This window comes from Gekko japonicus, unplaced genomic scaffold, assembly GCF_001447785.1.
Source record: "Gekko japonicus isolate JY-2015 unplaced genomic scaffold, Gekko_japonicus_V1.1 scaffold86, whole genome shotgun sequence".
NCBI lineage: Eukaryota > Metazoa > Chordata > Lepidosauria > Squamata > Gekkonidae > Gekko > Gekko japonicus.
In genome coordinates, this window is record NW_015172005.1 from 604,194 (window position 1) to 620,789 (window position 16,596).

General features: G+C 44.3%; 1 protein-coding gene across 1 annotated transcript in view; it reads left to right on the plus strand.

Annotated features, from left to right (window-relative positions):
• WDR70 (WD repeat domain 70) overlaps positions 1 to 16,596 on the plus strand; it is a 161,566-nt gene that overhangs the window by 104,372 nt on the left and 40,598 nt on the right. Inside the window, exons 11-12 of the mRNA XM_015420162.1 lie at positions 9,518 to 9,617; positions 14,985 to 15,069. Coding sequence (XP_015275648.1) covers positions 9,518 to 9,617; positions 14,985 to 15,069 — 185 coding nt within the window. The remainder of the gene's footprint in view (positions 1 to 9,517; positions 9,618 to 14,984; positions 15,070 to 16,596) is intronic.

Here is a 16,596-nt window from a genome sequence, read left to right on the forward strand (position 1 = left end):
TGATCCAGGAGGGGAGGGGCTGGCCCAGGGATCCCCAGTCTTTTCAGCCCTGCTTTTGGAGTAGGACAGTGGTGGTGCTTCTTTTGAGCTCAGAGATCCCAGTAGTATGTCTTCAGTCGGAAGGCAGGAAGAAGGCTCGCAAGGGAAGGGAAGGGCTGGTTGGTCCCCCTTTCTCCGCAATGGAGCAGTGGTGAGCATCTTGGAAAGCCAACAGCCCTCAGAGCTCCCAAGTGCCAAGGTCTCAGCCGCAGACTCCCACTGAGGTCTCCAGCCTTTGGGCTGGGAGCACCCTCCTCTAGTGGACCAAGTAGGGTTGCCAAGTCTGGGTTGGAAAATACCTGGAGTCTTTGGGGGTGGAGCCAGGAGAGGGCGGGGTTTGGGGAAGGGAGGGGGCTCAGCATAGTACAATGCCATAGAGTCCCCCCTTCAAAGCAGCCATTTTCTCCAGGGGAGCTGATCTCTGTCGGCTGGGGATCAGTCGTAACAGCGGGAGATCCCCAGGCTCCACCTGGAGGCTGGCAACCCTAGGACCAAGGGCACAGTAGAGTCAGCAGCAGCCTGTTTGTGAGCGCTGATTGTCACAGCCGTGCTTCTACAGGCTACAACAATCGCCTGGATTGTTGGAGGAGCCGCTCCAGCCCATTGACCCCGTCTGAACTGCAGTAAGGTCAGCCTAGCAGTGGAGGGGGGAGGTCATTTGGAAGACAGGGGACAGAGGACTGCTCAGTTCCTGTTGGTCTTAGTGAGGGAGGAAGCCATTTTGTCCCCTTGTTCCCTTACAGGAGTGACTGCTTTCACTTTCCCCTTTGGCGGGAAGCATGGTGTTTTGGTGGGAAATGGCAATGAAGGTGGGCCTAGCCACCTCCCAAGGCCTAGAGAGTGAGCTCTCCAGCTTCCACTTCCATCCCGGCTTCCCAAAAGGCTGGGGAGGGCAAAAGGATCCAGGACATGGACTTGTCAGGGGAGGATGCTGAAGCAAACCTCCTGGCATGGATCAGGACAGAGATGCGAAGAGAGATTAGGAAGGCCATGCAGGAATCCAAACCAAGCAGCAGCTCTGCAGCAGGTCCCTCAGGCAGGCACAGGAGATACCACAGTTGGGATTCCCCCCTAGAAAGGTAGTAATCACGACAGAATAGACAAGATGGCACCTGCCAAGGCAGCCTTTGGCAGGAGGGTTCTGCAGCACACCCTCTAGGTCTTGAAGCCGGTCAACCCGCCCCAGGGCTCGCTGCTTTGTTATGTCCCCAAAGCAAGGACTGCCCCACTCCCAGGACCACCAGAGAATGGAAGATTTGTCTTCACTTACCATGAAGCTTCCTTCTTGGTGGTCCAGGAGCAGGGCAGTCCACTCGAATTTTTCCTTGGGATGGCTTCTGGAGCGTTGGAGGTCTGCTGGAGAGTCTGAATGGCAATTTCTCCCAGTAGATAAGAAGTAAAACTAGGGCAAAACTAGACAGTTAGTACCAAGTGATTTTTTTCTGGAGTTAATGTTACTTTTCTAACGTGTTACGGTTCCATGTGCATTAAGACAGCTTTGAGAGGGAGTCTTCTCTCTATATATAGTTATTGTTGTGGGAGTCAAGGATTGGAGATGGACTGGAGATCCCTGGGCAAGCCCCTCCCCTCCGGGATTGAATTTGGCTGCTCGACCCTGCTTTCAGAGAGGAGGAGCCTAACTTGGAAGTAAGGCCTGCCCCACTCCTGGACAGTAAGTGAAGGCAAATCTTCCGTTCCTCTGCAAGGCAGCCCCTGCCTTCCTTGGTGGTCTCCCATCCAAGTAGTAGACCCAGGCTGACCCTGCTTAGCTTCCAAGCGCTGATGAGATAAGGCTAGTCTGGGCTTTTAGAAGTGGGTACCAAAAGCCAAAAACGTTGGGCCAGCCCTACTTTACACACGACCCACCTCAAAATACGAGACTGAAGAATTACTGGAGTAATGACTTTCAAGTCTGGACTGTTAGTACGGCTATTAAATCTTGGGTGTTTCACAGAATAATGAGAAACATACCCTAGGAGCAGAGACCAAATGCGCTGTATGTATTCCAGATTTTGTCCTTTAAAGGCTGGCATTTCAAAATAATAACTCTTAACATCTTTCAATTAAGTTCTGGGGGGCTTGTGTTTCCTTCTTCATGAGTCTGTTAAAATGGCCTTAACTTGTGAGACTCAGAATGTTAGAAATACTTTAGAACTCCCTTGATTAGTAGGATTCCACCCCAAAAGTAAATTGCTGAAGAAGCCAGCTCTGAGCAACAAGGTGTAAGGCAGGTAGGGTTGCCAAGTCTGGACTTACCTGCCGGCGGGGGACTTTAAGTTCGCTCCTGGTGTGTGCGCGTGCGCGCTTTGCCCCCCCCCGCCACATGCACATCACTTCCCTGTGACGTCATGACGCCGGGCACGCTGGGGGCGGGGCACAGCCATTTGAGGGGAAAACTATGTTTTCCCCTCAAATGACTGTGCCTCGCCCCCAGCGTGCCCGGCGTCATGACGTCACAGGGAAGTGACGTGCACGTGAGAGTGGGGTTTCCCCCGGGGCCCGATTCCGCGGGGGCAGACATCGGGCCTCCAAAGCGGGGGGGAAATCCACCCCCCGGGGGGATTTGGCAGCCCTAAAGGCAGGAGCTAAAATGATATGAAACATTTCTTTTTTTAAAATGTATTTATTTTGCAAATCATATATTAACCATTGTAATATCATTTCTGTCCTGAAATTTGCTTTAGAATATCAGTTTTCTTGCTAGTTCCATTTTGTTGGGAAATGGGGGACACTATAATAACATTGACCCAGTCAGTTTGTATGGCACTGAAAAGCATCCTACAGAAAGGTAAACATTTCCCTGGCTTCCTGGCAAAATTCAGACCTCCCTCTGTCCCCTCCATCATGACTACAGGCATTTGCATAGTTTATGCTTTCTTTTCCCTGTCCCTGTCTTTCCCCGGGATTGCAAATTCATTAGTAAAGGTTTCCCTTGCTTGAAAGCCAGTCGAATCCGACTCTAAGGGGCGGTGCTCATCTCTGTTTCCAAGCCGAAGACCCAGAGCTGTCCGAAGACTTTTTCCGTGATCATGTGGCCAGCAATTTCTTGCTTTCTTGCTTTCGAACTGCTAAGGTGGCAGGAGCTCGGGCCAGAGACGGGAGCTCGCTCCGTCACACGGCACTAAGGTCTCGAACTGCCGAGCTACCGACCTTCTGGGGGTGTGGGACACTTGGCTGATGCTTTATTCATAATGTGTCTTGATCCAATCTCCCTAGTCTTAGCTCAATTGCCTTACTATGGCAAAGGAAGCAGAATTAAAGCAGGTCGTTAGAACAGTGATATATTGTGGTGTTGCAGCACAGAGTGCCTTCAGACATAATTGCTTGTGGTAAAAAAATGAATTATTGCTGAGTGTTCACATTCTAGTTCTATTTCTCACCAACACTGCAGTTGCGATTGTTACCTTTGCTAGAATTATAATGGATCCTCTTGCAAAAGAAAAATGGGAAACATGATGTTGCTACTATATGAGGTTTGTTTTCAGCAAATATTGAAACTAGGCAGAGAGGCTGGTGAAAGGATGGAGCATTCTCCAGTTGTGTTTTATTTAACGTATGAGTTGTAGTGATGCTTCTCAGACTGAAACCAGAGACGTCCGTGGAATAACTGTCTTCCTAAAACCAACTATATTTTTCTTCCCAGGATACAGAGTGAGATGCAGTTTTGTGTGCCTGCTTATGTGTAATGTAGAAGCCCCTCGAGTCTGAGGAAAGGAAGTGGGGTACAAATATTATAAAAAAATAACTGTATATAATCTGGCACAGTGGGGAGGCACAATTGAACTTTATTTTTCTGTAGAACAAAGTTTGAGTCCAGTGACACTTTTAAGACCAACAGAGTTTAATTAAGAAGAAGAAGAAGAGATTGGATTTATACCCCGCCCTTTACTTGGGAGTCTCAGAGCGGCTTACAAACTCCTTTCCCTTCTCCTCCCCACAACAGACACCCTGTGAAGTGGGTGGGGCTGAGAGAACTCTGACACAAACTGCTCTTTTTCAAGGACAGCTGTGCCAGAGCTTGTGACTGACCCAAGGTCACATCAGCAGGTGTAAGTGGAGGAGTGGGGAATCAAACCTGGTTCTCCCAGATTAGAGTCCACTTAACCACTACACCAAACTGCCTCTCAAGGTGCTCGTTGCTCATTAATTAAGTTAACCTTTGTTGGTCTTAAAGGTGCCACTGGACTCAAACTTTGTTCTGTTGTGTCAGATCAACATGGCTACCCACCTGAATTTATTTTATTTTGTAAGAATCTAATTTCTTTTTATTTAAGGCAAAGAGCTCGAGATGGTGACTAGCAGAAAGCACATAGTAGCAGGAAGCAATCCAGACAAGAACTATGCAGAATAAAAATCCAAGCATCAAAACCCCAAAGCCCACAAAAATGAGCATTTTATCATTCAAACACAGGCAAAACTGTTGAACAGTAAAACAAAGCTAATTACCCTCAATATTAACAGGACACTCTTTGAAAAAATAAATGTCTTACAAACTTCTGAAAGACAATAGCGAAGCAGGATAAAGCGAAAGAGGGCAGAGTGATATTGTAAACTGGTTTGGATCCCCATTTGGAGAAAAGCAAGGTATAGATCTCTAAATAGAATAAGTAAGACAAACCTTCCATGGAGCCTTCGGCAGGCTATTCCAGAGGGCTAGTGCAACATAAGAAAAAGTCCCAATTTCTGGTCGAGGCCACGTAGGGCGGGGACAAATAGCAGATGCTGAATGTACCTAATGTGATGTGCAAGTTCATACCAGGAGAGGCAGTCCTTCAAATATGTGGGTCCCAGGTCATGAAGGGTTTTAAAAGGAACAACGAGCACCTTGAACTGAACCTGAAAGGAAATAGGCACTCAGTACTGTTAAAGCACAAGTGATACGCGCTCATGCTTGCTAGAGCTGGTCAGTAATTAAGCAATGTTTTGTACCAACTGAAGTGTTCTGAGTTGTTTTAGAGGGCGACATAACCTAGCTACGTGCTGAATTGCAGTCTTCATATATACACTAGAGGGGAACTCGTAAGAACTCGTAAGAGACTCATAATCCCACCTGTCTCACTGGCCTCTGTTTCCTCTCAGCTTGTTGGCCTCCCACCCTCTTATTGGCCTCTGCTTTCATTCTTCCTCCATCCCCAACCCTGCCATTTCTGTTTCTTCCTTCCACCAATCCTGCCACGGCTACTTTCTCCCTTCCCTTCCCTTTGCCACCTTTTCTTCCTCCCCACCTAGCTTTCTCCTTTGCCCAGATCTCCTGACACTACTGCTGCTTTCTCACCCTCTTTTCACTGCTCACCCACCTTCCAAGCCTCTTGTCGCTGCTTCCCTCTCTGTCTCCACCAGGGGTCATTTCGTAGAAAAAGAGGTGCAGGAGCTCATTAGCATAACTCATTAGCGTATGCCAACCCCCCTGACATCACCGGAAGTGTGTCAGAAGGCAACACCCACCACTCAGGCTCCACTGGTCTGTTTTGGATAGCTAGCTATTGGGGGGGGGGAGAACGTGCAGATCTTTCCTCGCAGAGGAGGGAGAGCTTGTACCTGAATAAAACTTGCTCTTAAAGGTGCCACTGGACTGTTTTGGACCAGGGGGCCGGACGGGGGGGGGGGCTCTGCAACTTACCTGGCTGCTTCTTGCTCTGACTGAGGGCTGCTGGGAGCAGGGGGCGGGGCTTGATTAATTTGCCCACCCCTTGGGCTCTTTACTGCCGGAGTTCCGCTCCTGTGCGCTCCTGCAGAAAATGACCCCTGGCTCCACTTTCTCCCCTCCCTCTGTCAAAAGCCTCCACAAAAGGGGTTGCTGGGATCTCATGTGGCATCTTTGGTTTGATGATGGCTTTTTTAAAACACCTTAATCTTTTTTTTTTTTAATCTGGGAGTTTCCCCCAGATGTGAAGAAATATCTCTTTCTCTGTACCTTCCCCCTTTGGTCCACCCTAAGCTAAGTTTGGAACTGGATACATGATTGTGTCGTGATCATAGACATCTGCACCCTGCATTCATTTCTTTCTCAAGTCACAGGTCGTAATAGTGCAGGAAGATGGTTAAAGATCCGGTTAAATTACATTCTTCTTTTCATTAAATAGTATAAAAAGTAACTTTAATTACATGTTGGGTCGGTGTGGGGTTCGAACCCTTTAGCTCTCTTTGCTAAGTGGCATTTAGTTGTAAACAAAGTTCTAATGGTTTTTTTATATTTCTGATTGTCCTTTTGCTGTGTTGTTCTGTTGACTGGTTATTTCTGTTGATTTTGATTATTTATGTGGGATCTCTGCTGATGTTTGTATTGTTGTATATTTATAATAGTAGATTTTAATAGTTTTATTCATTTTTGGACAATTTCTAGACTGTTCCCACTAAGAAATGGAGTATAATTTTTTCAGTTACAAAAAATATAAGAAGCAGTCATGTTTCTAGGGCGCATCACAGGGTTGGATTTCTGAAATATTAGCAAAGTGAAAGGTTAATTTTTTTTGCTCATGATTGAAAGCACAATGTAGAAAGAATGGTGAGGATTTACTACTTTAATGTGTGTTAGCATTTTTACATAAACACAATGAAAGGCCAGCTGAATGCTCTCCAGGTACTTTTATTTTTATTAGTGATATTTATTGTCTTAAGTTGGCCAATTTGCATTATTGTTCTCAGATATAAAAACTTAAGACATCCAAATGTTCTAGATGGGATTTCATTTTTTTAAAAAAAACTATTAGGTTGAGATTTCTCATAGTTGTTGAAACATCATTTTCCCAGAAAGTATTTTTGGCTGCTTGACTTTCAGTGCAACTTTTATTGGAAGCCACCTTGGGGAAAAGAGAGAAAACAGTCAATATTATTGAAGTTTTTTAATCGTGTCTTTTATGGATAACCGGTCAGTTGGTACATCTTGCCTTGATTTTTTCGCCCATTGACATATTTGCAACAATAGTGGAATACCTGAAGTAATTAAGAAAAAAGTAGAACAAAGTTCAAGTCCAGTGGCACCTTTAAGACCAACAAAGTTTTATTCAAGGTGTAAGCATTGGTGTGCATGCACACTTCTTCAGCTATCTTAAAAACATAAGAGAAGCCATGTTGGATCAGGCTAGTGGCCTATCCATTCCAACAGTTGGTATCACACAGTGGCCAAATCCAGGTGGCATCAGGAGGTCCACTAGTAGGTTCAGAATTCCAGAAGCCCTCCCATTATTGCCCCCAAAGCACCAAGAATAAACAGCATCACTGCCCCAGACATAATGCTCCATCTATACCTTGTGGCTAAGAGCCACTGATGGACCTCTGTTCCATATGTTTACCCAATCCCATCTTGAAGCTGTCTATAAATTGTAGCGAACAGAACTAAAAGGAAAAAATCCCAGGTGATAGATGACTGATTTATTATACAAAGTCCCTATGCATTTCGCCATGCAGGCTTCATCATGGGGGATCTATAAAAACATAATTTTATATTTAATACAGATAATAGAAAGACCCCTTAATGACAGTTATTTTAAAATTATTAGTATAAGAAAGACAGGATCAAAATTAATTTCAGAAATAGATACATATTGGTCAATATACAATATAAGATAAATTAAGTTTACATTGGACATGAAGCAAAGCAGTGAAAATATATAATATATGAAATAAACACTGACCAGAACATTCACCTAGAGCTGGAACTGTCCACAACAGTTAAATTCTTTTACAGCGGAGAATGATGCAGTGTTCTTAATACATACAGCAATTACCTGAGCAAGGTCAGAAGTCCCAGATCAGAGTTTAACCCATGAGGAGCCAAAGTCTGCAGCCTTAAACAGGACTTTTTCATCATGATAGTAAGATTTAGATAAACCCCCAAAAATGAAATCTGTGGGTCCATTTTCTTTTCCCATAAAATGTTGTACCAAAGATGCACCAACTATTTTGTGAAGTAGGTTGCTCCTTTGTTCTGTTATAAGAGTCTTTAATTTTCTAGAGGTTTTCCCTACTTATATCTTATTGCAAGAATGTCTGATGGCATATATAATCATATCTGAATTGCATGTTGTGAAGTTATTTAGAACATATTCTTTTTTGTCAAAGGGATTCATAAAACTTTTCATATTTTGAGTTAGCTTGTAACACTTGCAGTGTTCACATCTAAAATGGCCCTTGGGCAAACCTGTTCCTGGAATGGTTCTTTGTTCCCATGAAACTACATGAACTTCGTTCCCATGAACCTTTCTGGAATAAAACCATTTTACAAATCTCCAGAAGGCTTTAAGTGAGTAGATGAGTTTCCTTGAACAAGGAGTTCCAAAGTCTGGGTGCCACAGCTGAAAAAGCCCTGTCACATGTCTAGTGTCGCTTCACTGTAGTATGGGCATGTGAAGTAAAAAGGCATAAACTATATTTTAAGTCCCAGGCAGGTGCATGCAAGTAGAGTTGGTCCTTGAAAATTCTTATTTTGCTACAACCAAATATCATTCAGATTCAAAAAACTTCATCTGAATCGAGGTTTATAAGATTATGCATGGGATAGAGCAGGTAGAGAAAGAGGTACTTTTCTCCCTTCTCACAATACAAGGACTCGTGGGCACTCAATGAAATTGCTGAGTGGTCGGGTTAGAACGGATAAAAGGAAGAACTTCTTCACCCAAAGAGTGATTAACACATGGAATTCACTGCCACAGGAAGTGGTGGCGGCTACAAGCATGGACGGCTTCAAAAGGGAATTAGATATGGAGCAGAGGTCCATCAGTGGCTATTAGCCACAAGGTATAGATAGGGACTCTGGGGCAAGTGATGCTCTGTCGTCTTGGTGCTTGGGGGGGGGTCAACAGTGGGAGGGCTTCTAGTGTCCGGGCCCCGCTGGTGGACCTCCTGATGGCACCTGGAATTTTTGGCCACTTTGTGACAGAGTGTTGGACTGGATGGGCCTTTGGCCTGATCCAACATTGGCTTCTCTTATGTTCTTATGTTCTTAATCTTGGACCCAGACTTTTTTACACTTCTTCTTTTTTGGCATGTGCAGTGCAGTTTTCCAAGTGTCACTTGCTTTCAGGATGCATCTAAAAGACAAATGATGTATTTTCCCTGTCTTAAACCTTATAAATGTAGCAAGGGAATGCCATATCCTGATAAAAAGTGTTTTGGTTTCTTAGTCATCTATTATCTGCCTTTTAACTAGCCTAAAAGGGAGTTGTGCTTGGGTATTAATATTGCATAGATGTATTATTATTTTTCTGGACTGTGAAACAAAATCTTTGGAAGTGGTACAACTTCTTTCCTCCCCAACTTCTTTAAGATCTTAAATCATATAAAAGGTGTTTTACCAGATTTGATGGACATCATCTGTGTATTTGCTCTCTCCCTCAACTCTGATTTTAAAATTGCTTGCTTTGGATTTTTTCCCCCATCCAGAAATACAGTAAGGGAACATTTGATGTTCTAAGAGAACCAGGTGCTTACAGTCTCAAAGCAGCACAGCTTATTAATATTTTATTTCCTTTGCAAACAGGTCCACACCAAGTTCCACTGCAGGCAGGCACATGCTCCAGGCACTGACATGTCATGCTTGACATTTTCCTATGATGGCACCGCTCTCGCCAGCCGAGGAGGTAAGTGACCAAATTGTCTCCTGCGTATTTTATAGCATGCAAGTTTGGCTGAAGTTTGGCACTGCCTTCTTAGGGCCGAACTAGGTTTGTTTATTTTGTTATTCATTTGGGAAAATATATATGCCACCTCGTCCAGGGACCTGCTCAAGGTAACTCACAAAGCTTTTTAAAAATGGTAAAATAACAAAAAAAAATATATCAGTATGGGAACAAGCCATAATACCTATATGAAGCAACACTGAGCAGCTTAAAATGGTATCCATAAAACATTCCTCAGAACATTAAGAACAGCTAAAACTGTGATTTGGTCACAGTGATCCATGTTCTTATCACATTCAGGTGAGATTACTGTAATGCACTTTACGTGGGGCTGCCTTTGAAAAGTGTTTCAAAACGTTAGTTATTCCAAAGCGCGAGAGCCAACTGGATAGAGGGATCATATCACCCCTGTTTTGAGAGATCTGCAGTGTTTTTGGGCATAATTCCAAGTGCTGGTTCTTACATTTAACAAATGGCTTGGGGCCAGTATACCTGAAGGACCACCTCCTCCCATATTGTCTAGTTTGCCAGTCGAGATCCTCTTCTGAAGCCCTGCACTCTGTGCCTCTGCCTTCAGAGGTGAGGTGGGTGGCAAACTAGAAAGAAAGCTTTTTCAGTGGTGGCACCTCATGAATGCCCTCCCCCATCAGACTTGCCTGGAGCCTACTTTGTTTTCTTTCAGGTGCCAGGCTAAAAATCCCTTTTTACCCAGGCTGTTAATGAAGGGGGGGGGGAGATTGGATTTATACCCCGCCCTTCACTACTCGAAGGAGTCTCAGAGTGGCTTACAATATCCTTTCCCTTCCCCTCCCCACAACAGACACACTGTGAAGTAGGTGGGGCTGAGAGTTCTTCCAGGACTGCTCTTGAGAGAACAGCTTTGACTTGTGACCATTGTTCCCTCTAAGCTGAGTTAGTGTGAGCTAGCTCACAGTTTTTTAGCTTCTGGTTCACACATTTTTGTCTTAGCTCAGGAAGGATGGCCCCAGAGCAAACTAATTTATGCAGTAGCCAAATCGCTCGCTCAGAGCTTTAATGCCAGTAGCTCACAAAGTTGAATTTTTGCTCACAAGACTCCACAGTTTAGAGGGAGCATTTCTTGTGACTGACCCAAGGTGACGCCCGCAGCTACATGTGGAGGAGTGGGGACTCAAACCCGGTTCTCCCAGGTTAGAGACCACACCCCTAACCACTACACCAAACTGGCTCTCAAAACTAAGGTTTTTAAACATTTTATGGTCTGGCTCTTGCTGAGGATCATTTTATCTGCAGCATTTTAGACTGCTCAAAGTGTATTTTATGCTGGCCGTTATGATATTGGCTTTGTGTTTAGTTGCTTTGCTTTATTGCCTTAATAGTAAGCCACCGAGAGCAGGGTGCATAAAATAATAAGATAATGGAAGTTCTGTGATGGCAGGAGAGTGTGTGTGTGTGTGTGTGTGTGTGTGTGTGTGTAACCTGCAGTTCCCAAATGGTTTCAAAACTGATCCCCTTGCCAGCTTTTATTAATCCTGCAAAGGATTAGCGTGGGACAGTGGTTAAGAATGTCTGGGAGAACCAGATTTGAATCCCCACTTTGCCATGGAAGCTTGCTGGGTGCTCTTGGGCCAATCATATACTCTAAGCCTAACCTATCTCACAAGGTTCTTGTTGTAAGGATAAAATGGAGGAGAATTACGTAGGCTGCCTTAGGTGGGGGGAAGGAAGGAAGGAAGGAAGGAAAACTGCCTCTCTCTGTTTGTCTTTTTCCTTATTCAGGATAACAGGATGGAGGGAGGGATGATAACTGGCAGAGCCATGTATGTTTTAAAATATTTATACCTCACCTTTGCCGTAGCTCAAAGCAGTTTACAAATTCAAACAGTATCCAATAAAACCTTACGCACCCCTACAAATGTCCACAGTCTATACCCCATTAAAAGGTATAGTTTATGAAGTGGTCATGCAGTGCCTCCTAAACACCTCTAGAGGCAACATCCCCTCCCCCTCCATAGAGGGGAAATTGATCTGAATGAGAACCCAGTGCAGTTGCTATTTGATTTTATTTTTATTTTTAATTTTGGAAAGAACTGATCCTGGATCTCCCAGCAACTCAGCTAGATCAGAACTTAGCTAGAGCAGAACTGCTGGAACACTTGGCGACCTCCCATATTGGCCAACCCTGTGTCAGATTTCCTGTGTCTGCCCCCCTCCCCCACATAAATTGCAGTTCAGTTTACCAGCATCCTGTCCTCATAATAAATTTGCCCCCACACACTGAGCAACACTGATGAGGGCAAGGAAGTGCTTATCATAATGACACCGAAGCGCGAGAGAGATTGAACTGCTCATCACAGTGTGTAGGCTTTTGTGGGGGGTCATCAAGGGAGCTCCTACTTGGAGGGGGGGGGACAGCCTCGTGTTTTTGATCCCATATTATTTCTTCTGCGCAGTGGTGTGCCACATTCTGGCCTCCAAGGGACTAAACAATTCTCCATTTCATTTAAATCTCTGCCTGCCAGTGATCCTAAAGCGTAATTCATTCGGTTTTGCAGACATCATCCAAGATATTTGCATTTTGTAATTTTCAAGATTCTTTTATTCCTCCATTGATCTTCTTTTTTCTGCTGCTCCAGCCTTCAACTTTCCCCAGAATGTCACAGGTAGCCAGCCAGGTGGTTGATCATAAATAAATCACTATGCATCCCACATGTCATACTTTGATACAAAATCATTTTGAAACTCTTTTGGGTTTTAACCTGCAGCTTGCAGTGCCACTTTTTAGAAGCGCCACGTATGAGAAAGGCTTGCTCGGTCCCAGGTAGGGTTAGCCTAATTTTAGCCACTTTTATGCACGCTGAAGTATTGCACATTTGTGCTTTATATAATGTTAGTATTGCCCTGGACTCTTACCAACAAAAGCAGATGTGTAACCAGCACCAGACTTCGATTAGCACACCTGCTAAACACGGGGATCAAAGAGGGGGATCATGTTTGGGGGAATAGGGACTTCCAGAGAACCCCGTGATTGCATCTCTTTGCCGCATGATGCACTTTGTCTGTCGGATATGAGAGTGCAGAGACAGAGCTCAGCTGCAGACATGAGGAGAAAGGGGAACAGCTGAAGAGCTGCTTGTGAGGATTCCCAGTTTCATTCCTGTCAAAACCAAGTTTGACTCTGACAGCAGTGCAAGAAAGCTATATTTAAAGATCCACTTCTGACCTCAAAAACTGGACTTTAAAAAGCATCTTTGGAGGGGTGTTTTTTTTTGGTAATGCTGTAATGAAACGTGATGCTCTAATAAGTCACTAGGTTGATCATAAAAATGGGATTGAATTAATTATGAGAGGTGTCTGGTCTTTCTGTTGACGTTATGTGATTTTTGTGCAGTTAACCTCTCTTGTTGCTTTACATAGAAAAGCTGGGGTAATGATGGTTTTAGTGCGCCCTTGGTCGGCGGTCCAACAAGCCATGCATGCAGCCAGTTCCCATCATCTGCTTTGAATTGCCAAAATCCACATGCCTAATCTTGTCCAGACTCTTCCCAGTGTAAATCACCTTCTTCTGCTTACCTGTAAGCAGGTTTCATTAACACTGTTCTCCATGGAACTATCTTCCAGCTATGCACCCTGATGCACTTGTATTGTGATGGATTTTGTTCCCAATAAAATATAAATGTAGCTGGGGTTCTTTGCAACACCCACACCACCTTGGGATGTCTGTTGCCTATACGTTATGTCAACATGCAATCAAGTCTAATCAAGAAGTTTAATACATTCCAAGCAATAACATGGAAGGAAGTGGCAAAATATTGTCTTATATGTGACCTTTGACATTTGGCCTCAGGGGGTAACTGATTTTATAGAGCCACAACTCAAAAGACCCTAACCCATGTGCAACACTTGATTGGAGGGTACTTTGCGCCAGAGGTGCAAAGACCTTCATTATTGTCTAATAACGTCAAACCAGAGGTGGCTAAGCTTTCAGAATTACTCATAAACATTAAAAGAAAAGACCAATATTCCACACAGACAGACATGTGGTATTTACCTGACAATCTCCATTAGCTAGAATTATATATGGATGTCAAGTAGCATCTTTCCATGGGCAGCCAGTGGGGTTCTTATAAAACTGAGAATATCTTCTGTGTATCCCACACCAGTCAGCAGTCTGGCTGATGCACTTTATCCTAGTTGAAGCTTCCAGCTAGTGTCCAGTATGTTACATCTCCATATGTTTCAACTGTGAGACTTTTCAGAACTTTTTTCTGTTGTTTTTCATTATTCGTCACTTGACATGCTTCATTTTTTTCTCTTATTGTGCAGAATAATTATGTAGTACTTCGCATGCAGAATTTCAGTTTGAGTTCCAGTTCACTCATTAAGATGCAGAATTTCTTTAGCCATCAGGTAGTTTACTAAATGACATCATAAACAGCTTGCCTTAAGGTAGAAAGAAGCAACCATTTTAGTTTACTGCTTAATTCAGCTTTTCTTGCTGAATCCCTGTGATACAGAATTGATAAGCTCAGAAAGAAGTATTTCTGCTAACATTTTTCTGCACTTAGATATGTTCACAGCATCTCTCTGTCCTTCCCAATGAGAGATTGTCCCTGAGTTTGAGATGATGCAGAACAAGGCTTTCAAAATTGTATTTTTTTTAAAAAAATTAAAAAGTAACAACTCATCTGACAACTTCTCCCTCGTGCATCCCATGAATTCTTCATAGCAAAGATCATGTCAAGGCCTAGTCCATCAAGGCCAAAGAAGCCTTGGTTGCAGTTTGATACTGTGAAGAAGAATTGAAGAGGTGCCAGACACATCGCTGAACATTTTTTAAAAAAATGCTTCATTCAATTAGCTTTTATGGTATAGCTTGTTAGTTGTTATCTGAATTGCTGACAGAGTTGTATCAAAGGCCTGGCTCACAAGTTACATTCTCACATGCTCAGACGGTGAATAAACCAGACAAATTACTTATGAGCTTTGTCAGAAAAGGGATTTGATTTGGCTTTTGGGTGACATGTGGATCCTTTCATTCTTATCGTCCTATCTTCCCTTCTTCTTCAAACTCCATGGACTAAGCAGCACTATAAGGCCTTTGCACTGCCAGATCAGTGGCGGAATTCTGACGGCAAAATGTGCTCTGCTGTAATGGCACGGCCTGGCATTATAGTAACTTATGCCTTTTTAGGGTAAAGAGGATTATAGCTATACGTTTATTCGATAATGCTTCTCCTGTCAAGCTTTGGGCGAAAGCCATTAGAAAATAAATTATCTGCATTGTAAAGAAATAAGCTTTTTTCCTATGTTGTCCTCTGTTAAATCTTATTTTTTTATATTTTCTAGGAGATGATACCTTAAAAATATGGGATATCAGACAGTTTAAAACACCTCTTAACTCAGTCACTGGTCTGCCTAGCTTCTTCCCCATGTAAGTAGCTTATCGGGGCGGGGGTGTTACTGAATACAGTGATGAATATTGATCCCAGAAGTTTGCTTCTGTTGAACCAATTTGTGTCGAATGAATTCCAGTCTTCATGTGTCCGTATTGTGCCTAGCCCAGAAGAGGCTGAATCATTGTGTGTTGAGATCTAATGGCAATATGATCATGTCTTGAACCTCCACAAGACCAGTTTGGTGGGTTTACAGAAAAGGGCACCTCATGTTTTTATTTCATAATGGGGGGGGGGGGGGAACCAACCCTACTGCTCAGAATGTCAGACATTTTGTCTAGATATGTCTAGCTAATAATAGTACATGCTCTTTGATTCTCTGCTTGTCTCTGTGCCTGGTACCCTACGTGAGTGGCTGTGTGGCACACAAATGTATTTGAGCAGCTGAAAAGGGTAGACAAAGGCCAATGGCCAGGCAGTGGGGTAGGGTCATGAGAAGAGGCAGCCTGAGCCCTGCAGAGAGGTGTGAGACTACAGCCCAACTTGCCTGGGTTACTCAGCTTGGTTGTATAAATCATCTGATACAGCAACACTTCGTAGCGGCATTGGGACACTTTATACTGGGTCATACCATTGGTCTGATCACTGTTGTCTACTCTAGGTAGGTCTCCTGCTGCTCAGGAGCGGTGTGTAGACCCTCTTGTCGACTCTGGAGCTGGCGTCTGAAGTATAACGAAGGCGGCCAGTGTGATTCAACTATGACTGAGCAGCAGATTCCGGTGCTCTGGGGGAGGGGGAAGTTTAGCGGTGGGCCTAGGCAAAGTACTAAGGGAAGGACGCTGAGAAATAGTAAGGCTTGGCGCCCTTCCAGCCTACGGCTCATCCCAAGGGTAGACGGCAGTGGGGTTAGGATTGATAACCCCCCTCCGTCATTGGTGCTGTGCAACGCCAGGTCCATTAACAACAAAACCTCAACCCTTTGGGATTTTATTTTGGAACAGGCAGACCTGGCGTGCGTGACCGAGACCTGGGTGAGGGAGGGTGAGACGGTAGCTCTCACTCAGCTTGCCCCCCCCCGGTTACTCGGTCCTCCACCAATCACAGACTAGGGGGTGGGGGGAGGAGTGGCTATCTTCATTTGGGAGGCTTACTCCTTCAAGGTGCTCCAGTCTGTGGAGATCGTGGGCTTAGAATGTGTTGGCGCGATGCTGGAGGCTGTGGAGAGTTTGGCGATCTGACTTGGTGTACCGACCGCCCAATGCACCGGCCAGTAGCCTGCCGTCCCTGCTGGAGGCCATATTAGGCTGGGCGTTAGATCACCCTAGACTGATTGTCCTGGGTGATAGGGGTGTGCAAAAAAAAAAATCGGAAAAATTCGGATTCGGGTTTACTGGACGCAAATTTTTTCGGGAAACCCGAAAAAACCCGAATATCTATATCGGTAAAGCATAGATATCCGAAATTTTTTGGGAAACCCGAAAAATTCAGGTCCATTATAACCAATGGAGCCATTGAAGTCAATGGCAAAAATCCTCTTGAAAATTTGTGGGGGGCTGGGGGGGAGG